We start from the raw sequence: 13,313 nt of genomic DNA, 5'->3' as shown, positions 1-13,313 counted from the left end.
GTCCAGGCCCAACTTGAGGATCAGGTCCAGATCCTGGACCTGATTGTCTGTGAAAACTTGTGAATGGGCAATACTCAAAATTAGGGTCCATTTCGCCATAAAGGAATTTGTTTGATGGAGTATCCGACTTCTACTGGAGTTTTAAAATTCTATCGTCAGGTAAACAACACTAAGACCGTAAAACTGTAGAAACCTGGTAAAAATGAGTATCAACTATGTTCTACTTAGCTCTTGTTTTGTTCTTGAACTGGTATTTGCCACAAAACACGTGAACGTAACGCCTGCCAGTATAATCTGTTCATTTTCTAATCGGTCCAAAATCCGGTTAACTGATTTTTTTCAAGTCGGGTTTCTTGGCCCGGTTCAACAACAAAAAAACACCTCTATTGCTAACCCATATTTCAATCTTAAAGATTCTTCTCCAGCAGAAAGATACAAGAGTCTACTTCACACCAATGTAATGAAAACAGATTGTTTACAGCTCAAACTCCAAGGAGAGTAAACAAACCCTACGTTTGACCCAGGCTTCCTCCTGTATCCATCCGCAACACCCAACAACTCACATCTGCCCTTACATCAACTGTCCTGGTGACTAAACAAAGTTTTATCAAACAGGGAAAGCTTATATACCCTATCTGTTCCTTCTAACATGTAAAAGGTCTCCACTGGACAGAAAAGTCAAGAAAAAATGGATTTTTAAGAATATGAAGTAGGCCCTACTTAACCACTTTGAGTCCTCTACTCTGCAACTCAATTGTGACGTATGCCCTATATCTGTCGATCACATCTTGTGTCCAGCAAATTAGTCATCTTAAGACATGCGTGGCTACTGTCAGTCTTAAGTACACCCCTGGGAGGTCTTCCTCCTTACAGCACAGGCGGAAGATGTCAAGGCTTGTCTTAAGATTCGACTGAAGATATATTCCTGTTTGGTACAGGTTAAGTCTTCACTAACATCTGTTTTCAATAATGTTATATATTCCCCGAATAGTACCACCCTATTCATCGTGCTATGTTCGAAAAAAAAAAAACTCGCTACACAAAAGTAGTACAAAACTGAAAGTCATATACAGTTCTATTTTTGGGATGTTTATTGTGGACAATGACTATAGGACAAAGTTGGTACAAAAAAGGGAATTTCGGTAATGAACTGGGTTCGCCCTGTTTTTGTCTCGCTGGTAGGACGAATAGTTCTGAACGAAACACCATGTCACTAAGCAGTTATGCCTGGATCTCATTCCCAAACCGGGGCATCGGCAGCCGGGGCTGTTTCCGGGACGAGAAATAAAAGTGTATATCAAATTTATATGAATTATACTATTGGCTCAGCCTCTATCAGGCTCAACATGTCGCTGGAAACAGTATAAATTGGCAAAATAGGCTGATAGCACATCGGCCAAAAGGCACAGTTTGCAACATAATTTTTTTGTCGGACAACTCCTCTGGTGTATTGTCTGTACATGTCTTTGTACAACACCAATTTCTGCTAATGACTAAATGATCAGCTATGTTCACGTTTTGTGTATTTTGTCGTCTTTTATACAATGCTTCTCCTTGTCGTAAACTGTCAGGCAACTGTAAGCGTTGAGCCGACACACACAGTATGTTCGTGTTGTTTTCTCCTAATGGTCAGTGTTCTGTGTATGTTTACAAACGACGTTCCCATACCTAGAGACAGTCGGCCTCTTGTCTCAGTCCTTCTGTGGAAAACTCCGTATCAAATCCACCTGTCTTCTTTTCCTGTTGAAACCTTCACTTCAAGTCGTCGAGAAAAATGACATCATTGTCTTGTCAGTGTCATCTGATATTTGAGGTCGCCATCTTTGTGAGGGATGTCTTAGGGTTGGTCAACACGTCTCAGGCTTCGCCCTGCACAATTTCTTCTCTCAGCGTCTTAAAATAGCGTCTTGAAACCCTTTCAAGAAGTAGAACAAGAATGCAGGGTTTGTATATCTTGCGGGAGAATTTCAACAACGTGTCTTTTGTACTACCGCACGAAACGTGTCAGCTCTAAAGGTGGGAGGGGTTTTGGTGCAGGGCCCAGGCAAAGAAGTGCATTGTTTTTGGTTACGGCCCTAAGGAGACGTGGGTTTTGATTGGTGAGGATTCTCTTTTTAACTCCGGGAAGGGGATGGGTTACCTCCTGACGGAGCATTGTTGTTGGTCATGTTCTGGTGTTCGCAGCTGTATCTCACGATCCCTTTGCTGCATTCGTATGTATTTTGGCATGTCGCATGCCCGTATGTGCAAGATGATGCACTTTTTTTTTTACACCAAATCAGTTTTATAGGTAATGCAATATTTCATAAAATACCCCACATCTTCATGGAATATTGTGTAATAGGTCAAAATTGCTATTGACTTTGCTGGTTTAGCGCTAATTTGGTTATCTCCAAGCAGATGTTGGGTTATATGTTGCTTCCATTTTCTTCAAGAATTCTGCCACCGAAGTGATACGTCAGATACTTTTGTATCGATGTAAAACTGAAATGCCGAACTTTTGTGTTAGACTAGATTTGTGACACTTTTATGTATGTATATATCCTGATTTGTTGTGACCTGTACTTAGCCCGGTTGGGCAAAATTGTACAATAAAGGTCTTCATTCATTCATAACGCTGGAATCTTTAATATCGTATTCTAAATATCATATTGTGTGATCACAATTCTAGTACAACTAGAAATAAAGAGAATATGATAAAAACGGAGATGTCAGATATATCGTATGCAACGAACTTAAAAAAAGTAGCCTGCATGGGTACCATCCGATTTCTACCGGGGCTCCTTGTTCCTTTTTAGGGCAGCGAGTGCAAGGAGCCCCGGTAGAAATCAGATGTTACCCAGGCTACTCAAAAAGTCTAGGGTTGTCATTTTTTGCTAGGGTTACAGGAAACACAACATTTTTTTCTTAGGCCTATACGTGGGGAGAGGGTCGCCAGAGAGTAAATAGTTTAACTAGAGTTACCCCAATTTAGGCATATCTTTCAGAGCAGCGGTACTTGAGTAACGATATGAAGGAAGTTTACTTTCCAAATGGCGGAATACCATACGGGTTAGCTGTCAGTTTAAGGCAGATTATTGAGGGAGTGTTCATTTTACTCACATGAACTTGAGTTGATATTGGACTGAAACGACATGCCCCCCCTCCCATGTGACTAATGCTGAACAAAGACACAACATCCGCCACAAAGTTGGATTTGTTTCATTATGAAAATTAAGTTGAAGTTTAATTTTTCTGGAAGAGTGGATCATTTGCAACAAAGCAACATAAAAATAGACATTTCTGCCCCCCCCCCCACACACACACACATCTGAGAGAAAGTTGGTTGCAAAATTGACGCCGTTAATTCCATCTTTCAAAAGTCAAGTAATGTTTCCATCAGAAATCAAGACGTCCTACAACTACAAATGTCTGCCCTCCCACCTCTGAGAGAAAGTTAGTCACAAAAGCGACGCCGTTGATTCGTTCTTCCAAAAGTGACCGACAAGTGATGTTTCCATCAGAAACGAACTTTCCCTAGTAGTTTTCAGTAAAACTAGACACAAGATGATAAAGGCTCTCGTCTGTGTTTAAAGATTTGCCATATTAGTGGTCCACAATCTCACACAACTCTTAGAATGTTTGTATCAAGCGAAGGTCGCGTGTAAAACAACTTGGTTGGAAGTGTCGAGAGAAAGGAGACAGAGATAGTTTTCGTACTTTTGTAGACCTTTTATCGCAAAGGGTATATTTAAAATAGACGTTTATCGCAGCTTTTCATTTTGTTGGACGAGCAACGCGTCTGATTTTTACAAGCTAAAGTCATAGAGTCTAATCCCCAGACAGATTTAACAGTTGCTAAAGATAGTATCAAAGCTTAAGCTGGGTAAGGAGTATAGCTGGCCAAAGGGAGTCATCAGCCGTTAGCCACGGTAGCCAAACACACTCCTAGGCTGGCTTCATTCCTCTGGCAGCTTTTGATACTATCTTATGCTACCGTATAGAAGAATCTGCTTGGAGATTAAAAGAGTCAGTTTTATATGATACAGTTGCTTGACAAGCCGCAGTGAAACTTCATATGTGTACCTGTACAGGTGACCACCTCTATATAAGGACCACTTGGCCATTGATCCCTTATATAATTTTTCATAATGACACAAGTATCATAATTGATAACCTGTCTATAGTGACCACCACCTGTCCCAGAGACCAGAATTTGTCAATTATATGAGTGGTTTTCTTGGTCAGTATTGTGTGCCCACACTACTGTGCCGTATATATCTACATCGTTTAGATGCAGCTGAATACATATTCTACAAACGAGCGAATAGTATGCACGAAAAAAATGCCCAAACACCAGACATCTGCTTGGAGATTGAGATAGCTCTATTGGATTCCTTATAAGGCATGTCACAGGTTGTATGACGTCAGGTGGGAAGTTTCTCACAGTGTAATCACAGTGAACAGGTGCGTTCTGTACCTGTATTTACTATACTTCAAAATGAATGAAAAGACCGGGCGATACCATTTCAAACATTCAGGGGGTGTCAGAACGATATAATGAAAATGTGGTAACAGAATGAGTAATTAAACCAATGCAATAAAATAGTGTAATCACAATAAAATAACTTAAACAAACGGAGTTCGTTCCAGCTTAGAATGGTATTTGATTACACAAAAGCAAGGAAAGGAAATAGAGTTGGACCGAATATTATGACCTCTCTCCCCTTATTAGAAAAATTCTGCGATAAGATAGTCCAAAACTATTTAGTCTTTACTCATTACAGTTATGTTTTTTCCCGCCACAGGAAATCCGTATCGGAGGAAATGAATGAAGAGGAGGCTTCACAGCCGAAGGCCGCCCCCTCTTGGTCCACCAACCAGCTCAAGTCTGTCAGGTACGAACCGATAATATAGACTGGGAGCTAGCCTGGATGCCAGACTGTTTCCAGGGCCTTTAGAGCTCAGGTCAGCTCATTGACTGTCAGAGCTTATTTAAGGGAACTCTGGTAACTTTTTCGTCGGGGCATGTTGGCCCTGGAGCCGAGGAGCTGACCTGTGAAGGCCCTGGAAGTAGTCTGGCATCCAGACTACAATTCAGTCATGTAATTGCGTTAGCCCGATCGATACAGTCACTGTGGGTTAGCCAGTTTGGGATAGCTAGCGGACGACAGAGCCTAACAAGACCGGACTCCAGGCTACATACTGTGTCCTGCTTACAGTCAACTCTATCTGGTGTTACATACGTCAGAACGTCCCTAGGGTAGTCATTAGAGAGGATGTTTATGAAGTTCAAGTGTTAGGGCACAGTGCTTCATAAGTGTACCATACTGTGGGCGTGTCTCTAGACATTTATGGGTTTAAAAACACATAACGTGATAGTTTCTTAGAGATTTATTTGTTGGATATTTGGAGATGTATATTGTTTGTATGTATGTGTGTGGGGGGGGGGGCAACACTTCGTTTCGTTACGCTAACTTTAGAAGTCCTGTCTACGTAAATGTCGACACATTCAAGAAGAAAAATCAAATCACTACCTAGTTACCTACGAAATACGGGTAATTTCAACAGCTTGTCTGTGTCCCACAATTACGAAAAAACTCATACAATTACAAGTCACCTTTTATATCAGCTATGTTTAAGACCGTTACATCTCTGTTAGTGCGCGTTTGTCGTTGGTACGAGTACAAACAAACGTTTTGAATGGAGAAGTCCACACTGGTAGTTTTGTATTGAGATGGCTATGAATGGGACTCTTTATTTGGCTACGCAAAAATGGCTGTCAAGATGTCTGTTGGATAATGGTTTGTGTGATTTGTACTGACGTAACCGCCATGCTTGTCTTACATGTTTCTTTACATGCAACACTGAGCATAGAAGTACAGTTTTTCAAATGATTTTCTTTTCGTCGTTTTCTTATGATAAATGTAACGTTACAGCTAAAAAGTGCCACAAAGAGCCTCTCGAAATAAGTGATGCAAGGCAATTGGAGTGGTATTGACTTGTAATAGCAGGCCTATGACTGACTGTATTTGACGTTTTCAGAGCACAATTTGTAAGATAAGGCCATATCAAGTAAATGTTATTGATGACATCATCTGCAGGCTTGGGAAAAATCTAATGCGAGAGTGCAAAAAAAAAAGCCGTACTAAAAAAGAAGATGCCTACGTTTTCAAACTAGGGAACATGGTATCACAGCCAACAAAAAATTGACACTAATGTTGTAGCATACAATTTCACAACTACACTAAACGCTACCAAAATAGTACCCTTCCACAACTGTACTTATGATTTGTTGCCCATCGCCAGAGGGGGGAAAGTCTTTTTTTTTCAAAATCCAGACGAGAATTGTTGCTCTAGCGCGCATGTCATGCACAAAATGTATTTAGTACTTGCTGTGGCCTTATTTGACTGAATTTTGCCCGTGAACTAGCTTTTGTATAGCGTACTTTGGCCTACTTTTCAGCCAACGTGGGTGGATGATGGAACGACTGTAAGTTTACCCCCTGGCGTGTTTACTTGGAAGTGACCATGAAGCTGTCTCGGATGAACAAAAACTCATCCATAAAGGCCCACCATACAGCCCTACTGACCCCCAACGTGGCCTGAAACCCTAGACTGTTTACACTTTTCTTCCACCACGCCTTCAACAAAATCACGTTCTTTGAATTTCTCTCTAATTGGTCATGTTCCACATGTTCCAAGTGGCTGTATTTGGACATAATTTACGGGTTGTTATTGTTGGGAACCCAAAACACACGTCAAGGCTTGGCAAACTTAGAGGTGACCTTTGAAGGTCACGGTCAGGTACGTCCTTTCATCAAGATGGCGGAAACTTGGACGTGATTGGTTCGATTGGGATCAACCATTTTTCTGACAGGGAATACCAATACAGGCAAATGTTTATTTTTTCAAGACAAAATTGATGTGACGTTAGTGCCAAGTTTTCTTCGGCTTATCCCGTAGAATATATAAACAAAAATGAAATGCTACAATTTATCAGATTCACTATGATCATATCCATATTCAGCATGCATTTATTACAAACCCGTGCCCGAAGAAATTGTAACAGCAGTATATACAACGTAGGTATAAGTTACGGATGAGGGTTAATCACTTTACACAACATTATGCCAACGGTGGTATCGTCCGTTATTCTGTCGTCTGCACCTGCTTTCCATCATCCTTACGCGCCATTTTTATCCCTCCATGTTTTAGGGAGATTCGATGTTTCGAGCTTTCGTTGAAAGTAAATATCTAAAACTCCTGCATATATTCTACTGCAAGTTTGTTCAGCTACCATTTGTGTAGCTCTCTGTTCTATTTTTCTCCTTTCGGTTTATAAAATACCTTCCAAAGCTTGATTAGCGGGGTACTTTGGAAGATACACAAACCGGTTCAAGTGTTTGGAAACCTAAAGATACAGCGTGCAGCTACAATCACAGGGTGGCCCTGATGTAACACAGAGTGTTTTCCGGACAGACATAACAGTTACTGAATCATTTCTGCTTCTATCGGTCTGATGTCTATTCTTTTGTAGCTATTTCGTTGTCCACTTCAGTCTTTCATGATTTTATCGCTCCCCCAAAATGGGGAAATTGTAATTTAGCTCACTTGTTTTCCACAGAAAACATTGTTTATCCTGAATATATATTTATAAATGTTGTGCGTTTATGTAATTTGGGGGCGTTTATGCTCTTGGAAGGGATACAAACGTACTCAAAAGGAAGAATGAAATGCTGAACTCAGAACTGAGAGAATACATGTAAATACAATGTGGATGACAGACATTTGTAAATGTAAAAAAAAACCTATACAAAGAAGGGCACACATTACGAGACCAAAATTAACCTTGACCTACGACTTCTCGAAACCTATCTACATACCAAATATCATTATAAACCATTCAAAAGCAAATTCTACCGGCATGATTCTCCTTCATATATTCGTAGATGCAGATACAGATATCTAATAGAGAAAAACGTAAATAGAATTTTTTAAGTGGCCAAAAAAAATTGGGGCAAGCACATGGAAGTAGGTACCAGGCACAACGGGCGTGACCCCCTTATACAAACAGTACAAACGTGCCTACAGCATCGCCTGAGCTACTCGGTAAAACTCGGGCGGATTTCACGTCCCCGAACGATTCGTTATTTACGTCAGAGAACCGCCCCGAAGGCAAACTTTTCCCGCCACACATGTGAACCATCAGTTGTTAAGAGGTGAGCCCACATGTTGGAGGGTCGGCATGTGTGTGTGTGTGTGTTTGAGTGTGCATGTGCGTGTATGTGTGTGTGTGTGCGTGTGGGTGGGTGTGTGTGTATGTGTATGTGTGCGTGTGTGTGCCATTGTGTGTGTGTGTGTGCGTGCGTGCGTGCGTGCATGTGTATATAGATGAACAGCATAACTTGAGAATGCTCGGATGGATTTTTGTATATTTAGTATGTAAGGTTGTCTTGGTGAAACCTCGAAATTGTTAGATTTTCGGCCCCCTAGCGGTTTGTTCTGCATAGCGCGCAATTTTCTTGTTCTACAGAATTCATCATAAATTGATATTGACAAACTATTCGTATGGTGAATCCGAATTCCTGAGTGCACAAAAGTAGCAAAATAGAGCTTTCGGATGTGCCGATGTTCTCAGTTTGTTTTGCCATGGCTTGACACCCATAAATACAACTGAAAAATCCAATGAAATCGTTGGAAAAACCTTTCACAATAAGAAGTCATGATCGATTTTCCGCTAACCCTTCACAGTCCTCCTCAAGTTAGCGTTGAGCGTTATCAGGTTACCCCATACAGACCCTCACGTTGACTTCCTGTTGGTTTTACGACTTAATCCGTCGATTTACAAACGCAGTGCCCCAGTTTGTGTCGCTAAGATATCTCTTAAGACATTTAACGTCAACGCCTGTGGTACTCGGTTGATCTATGGGGACAGGTGAAAGCTTAGGGCGGAAGTTGCTCAAGATAGGATTCAGACCCTCGATAAAATGTAGGCAATAACTACTAGTATATGGTGTTCTTGCTGTAGGCATAGATTGGGTGCAGTACAGCTGACGATCAGTAAGAGGCGTTCTTGCCCACACTCTGCCAGCTACCTGTCTTCGCCAATGGATGGATCTTAATGATATTTTCATGATGGTGCGGATTGGCAACAAAAGAAGAAATTAATAGATTGTGACCTCTAGCGGTTTTCCTTGTTACTGCAGCAGAATGTCTGGGGTTTTTTTCTATACTGTTGATGATGAATGAGGTTTGAATATTTTGTACATTTTCCTTTCCAGGAAAACTATCATAGACACGGAGCAACCACCGTCAGACCCGGGCAAACCTGCTTGGGCTCAAGTCAAGCTGCGAGAGGTGAAGGAAAGGTAGGAAGGACGCCTAGCAGTTCTAATTATAACTGCACATGACCATCGTCACCTACTTAAACCTTCTGTCCTTCATGTGCTCTCGTAACCCGCAATAAAAGGGGTGACGTAAGCATTAGCGCAGGCGCCTAGAGCCCATGGTGAGAGATCTCAAATAAAAACAAGGCTTTAAACCATTGAAAAGCCTTTCTTGCTGGGATTTTATGTGAAATCTGGGCATTTTGGGGGTGGCTGCAGTAGGAAAGACCCTACACTGGTAGAATTAGTTGTAAAAAATGACCTTTCTCCATCGAGGGGGTTTCCGCACCCCCTGAAATAGTGGTATCGTCGCCAGAATGGTGTTTTCAGCCAAATGGGCCAATCCAAGGGCTCTAATCAGGGGGGTGTATCAAAAGATTAGCCGTATAGAAATTCTTGCCAAGGAATTTGCCGAGACTGGATGTAGTAGGCTATCATTTGAAGGTAAGTTTGTATGGCTTGAACTTTTTATTCTTGAGATAATTGCATATTTGTTTCCTCAAGTCTCCCATTGGAACGCATGTATTAGTGTGTGAAATTCTAATGTCATCGTCTCCCCAAAAGTTGTCTGTGTGTTCTTTTTCTCCACCATGGCTGTGGCGCCATCATACGGTTAGGGCTAGCATTACATCCTGGTGTTACTGCATGGTGGCATTGCGAGGTTGGACTGGAGTTAACGTTGTTAGAAAATGTACTTTTGCTTGCAACACACAAATATTTGAAGTTTTTTCACGAAATAGAAAAATAGTAACATGCTAATATTTTTGTATAATTTAGACGAATTGATATTGTATGATAATATATGTATATATCAATTTTATATACATGTACGAGGCAGAAACAAATGTTGTAACATGTTTTTTGTTGCCCCTAGCCGCCCGGACCCCATCACAGAGATTAACCAGAAACGGGAGGACAAGAGTAGCGGGTATGAGGCTGAACGTGTGGCTGAGGTAAGTAGATGAAGGCTAGCTTCCATGGCAGGAATGTTACCGGTATACCTGGGCTTTTTCGTTTTAAATCATGTGCTATTTTTGTGCTTGTACGTTGTTTTCTGGTTGTACTGGGTTTCTGAAAACTTCCAGGCGTTTAGAAGCCGATACAATATAGATCTAACCATGCAATAAAAAACAGAAATAATAATGAAGGTAATAGCACAAAGATATATAGCTATAGATAAAAAGCAAAATGCTACAGGATCGTTGTATGACAACCCCATGGTAAGTAAGTACATGAATTGTGGAACCGGGCAAAACCAGCGTTCCAATACTGCAAGTCTCCAGTTGCACCATCAAAGTTTCGGCCACAAGAGCCAATCTTCGACCCGAACAAACTTGCACGCACACCAAGACAAACAAACAAATAGAAAGTAATGAAGTGAAATGAAAATCGTTTTTCAAAAGGTTTCATCATTTTATTTTTTTGCCTTGGTGGCCTCAGCCATTTTGAAGTGATATACTGGAGACGTATCTAGCAAACAGGCAAATCATCCCAACTTCACGCCAAGTTTTGTTTTGTTTTGCGTCGTAGGAAATCCGTAAGAGACGTGAGGAGGAGGAGGCAGAGCGCATGCAGGATTTCCGCAAACAGCGGGAGAAGGAGGAGCAGGAACTGCAGGAGCTAAAGGAGAGAAGGGTAGGGGTTCTAGGGCTGTACTTCTTACGTGTGTCACTAGGTGGCGCTAAGTCATAGACATGCACTGCATGAAAAATATCGTATTGCTCAACAAGCTACCCTCCAAGTCGAGGTTCGGCTCCGGCTGTTGTTTTTTTAGGTGTTTTTAGACGTTTTCATCTTACTTTCTATTTTGTGCTGTTTCCTACGGGAAGACATAAAGAAAACAGCACAAAATAGAAAGGCCGATGTAAATTCCTTTATTCAAAAATAGCCGGAACCTAACCTCTGCTCAAAGAGTATTGCAAGCAGCGAGTTGGTAAATTTGATACAGGAAAAAAAATTCAGGTTCGAAATTTGATTGCTTGTTTTATAGTACAGGAGATCCTCCAAAACTGCACCTCTCATATTTGTCACTAGCGGACGTAACTTCCTAGGCATTTGCTGTAAAATTTATTTTAGCGAAGAAAGGAAGTTCAAAATTTGATGCTTTTTCTCATACAGGACAAGAGGAGGAAGGAAAGGGAGGAACGCGAAGCCAAGATGGCGGAAGAGAGAGCAAAGAAAGCAGCTATTGAAGAAGTAAGTAAGAAATTTTCTATCTGTTATATTATGGAAGAGAATTACTTGCCATCTTTGAAACTCCGTTTCGAGTTTAAGGCGGGGAAACCTCGAAATCAGACCCTCCCCCCTCGCTCTTGTCGTTTTCAGTCACGATTATCCCTTCTGTGGCCTTCTTTTTGATATATTGAGAGATTTAGACGTAATTAAAACGATCTCAAATCGACTTTCAAGTGTTATAACGTTATGATGATGATGCTGTTTCTATGAACTCCGCTAGGAGGAGCGCAAGAGGCGTCAGGAAGAGGGAGAGCGTCGCCGCCAGGCTGAGGCGGAGCGGCGTAAGCAGAGACTGAACGAGAGCGAAACACCCGCGTGGATCAACATGAAACTAAAGGTAATTCAATCTTAGATTCTTTTGCATAAATCTTGGATTCTTTCACATAACTCTTAGATTCTTTTACATAAATCTTAGGTTCTTTTACATAAATCTTAGAATTCTTTTATATAAGTCTTTGATTCTTTTACATCCACCTTAGATTCCTTTACACCAATCTTTACATCGATTTTAAATTCTTTTACATAAATCTTAGAATTTTTTATCAGATTTTTGCCCTTTGCACCATTTAGTGCGGGGCGGACTTCAACTTTTTCTGCCGATGTCTTGCTAGAATTTGCACTTAAAAGAATAATTTGGCAAACATTCAACTCATTTAAGTTTTCGCACGCTGTTGTTTCCAGACGGTGGAAGGCGGCATCGACAAGAAGGACCCTCGGCAGAAGGAGCTCCGTGAGGCCGAGAAGCGCCGAGTGCTGGCCGAGCGCAGGATCAAACTGGAACTGGATGTAAGGAGTAATCTCCTAGCAGATCTTTCGAAAAGGCCTCTTATAAGGGAATCGGAATGAGCCGGAATACCGTCTGAATAAAATTCTTTGTATATTCCTGGAAATTCGAAGTGTATTCTAAAAATTCTCTCTGCATTCCATTGTCTAATATTCATCCCGAAAGTTTTTGTCATGCTTGAAACTTGATTGTGACAACATGTCTTATTACGCAGACAGGAAGATTGTTTTTCAAGCACATTTGTACAAGTGATGTTGAACTATCTTTTTTTATATGTTCCCTATAACATTAGTTCACCTTTATCCGCGAGGTAACCTATATCCGTTGCGTTGCTAAACAGGGTATCCAGGGATATCAAGTCGATGGACGGTAGTTTCAAATTGTACTATTTTCAAAATATTGCAGTTTGAAACCATCATCTGTCGACTTGCTTTCCCTACATACATTGTTCTTAAAAAGAACGGATAAAGGTTACCCTACGGATCAAGGTGAACTAACGTTACATGTACCATAAGACTAGTGTAAAATGGGTATCCTAATCTGGTTTTGGAGGTAAAAGATGGTTAAAGGAGAGAGACGGGTTCCAGCTTCCAATACCATGCCCTGGACGCGGGGGATAACAACCCATTGCCCATGTGGCCCCCAAAATGTCTATGGGACTACTTTTTACCTTTTTACATGTACATGTATGTTGGCTGCGTAGGGTCTGGACGCGGAGGAACTGAGTGAGAAGGCTGCGGAGTTACACGATCACCTGAGCGGTGTCGTCACCGCCAAGTTTGACCTGGACAGCAAGATGCAGAGGCAGGAGTATGACGTAAGTATACACATTGCTATGACGTCTTTCTAACCTGTGTAGAGAGCGACGAGTGACGTCATAAATTCCATCACTGTGTGTTGTCGATAGATCTAATGCATGGTGTCCA

General features: G+C 41.3%; 1 protein-coding gene across 4 annotated transcripts in view; it reads left to right on the top strand.

Annotated features, from left to right (window-relative positions):
• LOC118408255 (DNA ligase 1-like) overlaps positions 1-13,313 on the top strand; it is a 52,026-nt gene that overhangs the window by 34,751 nt on the left and 3,962 nt on the right. For all 4 annotated transcript variants that reach the window (XM_035808914.1, XM_035808913.1, XM_035808916.1 and 1 more), the window contains 8 exons: positions 4,788-4,877; positions 9,264-9,350; positions 10,243-10,321; positions 10,899-11,003; positions 11,487-11,564; positions 11,824-11,940; positions 12,285-12,389; positions 13,091-13,204. In XM_035808914.1, the coding sequence (XP_035664807.1) occupies positions 4,788-4,877; positions 9,264-9,350; positions 10,243-10,321; positions 10,899-11,003; positions 11,487-11,564; positions 11,824-11,940; positions 12,285-12,389; positions 13,091-13,204 (775 nt within the window). The remainder of the gene's footprint in view (positions 1-4,787; positions 4,878-9,263; positions 9,351-10,242; positions 10,322-10,898; positions 11,004-11,486; positions 11,565-11,823; positions 11,941-12,284; positions 12,390-13,090; positions 13,205-13,313) is intronic.

Source organism: Branchiostoma floridae, unplaced genomic scaffold (genome assembly GCF_000003815.2).
Source record: "Branchiostoma floridae strain S238N-H82 unplaced genomic scaffold, Bfl_VNyyK Sc7u5tJ_1563, whole genome shotgun sequence".
NCBI lineage: Eukaryota > Metazoa > Chordata > Leptocardii > Amphioxiformes > Branchiostomatidae > Branchiostoma > Branchiostoma floridae.
Note: the sequence above shows the minus strand (reverse complement) of the source record. Positions and strands in the feature narration are given on the sequence as shown.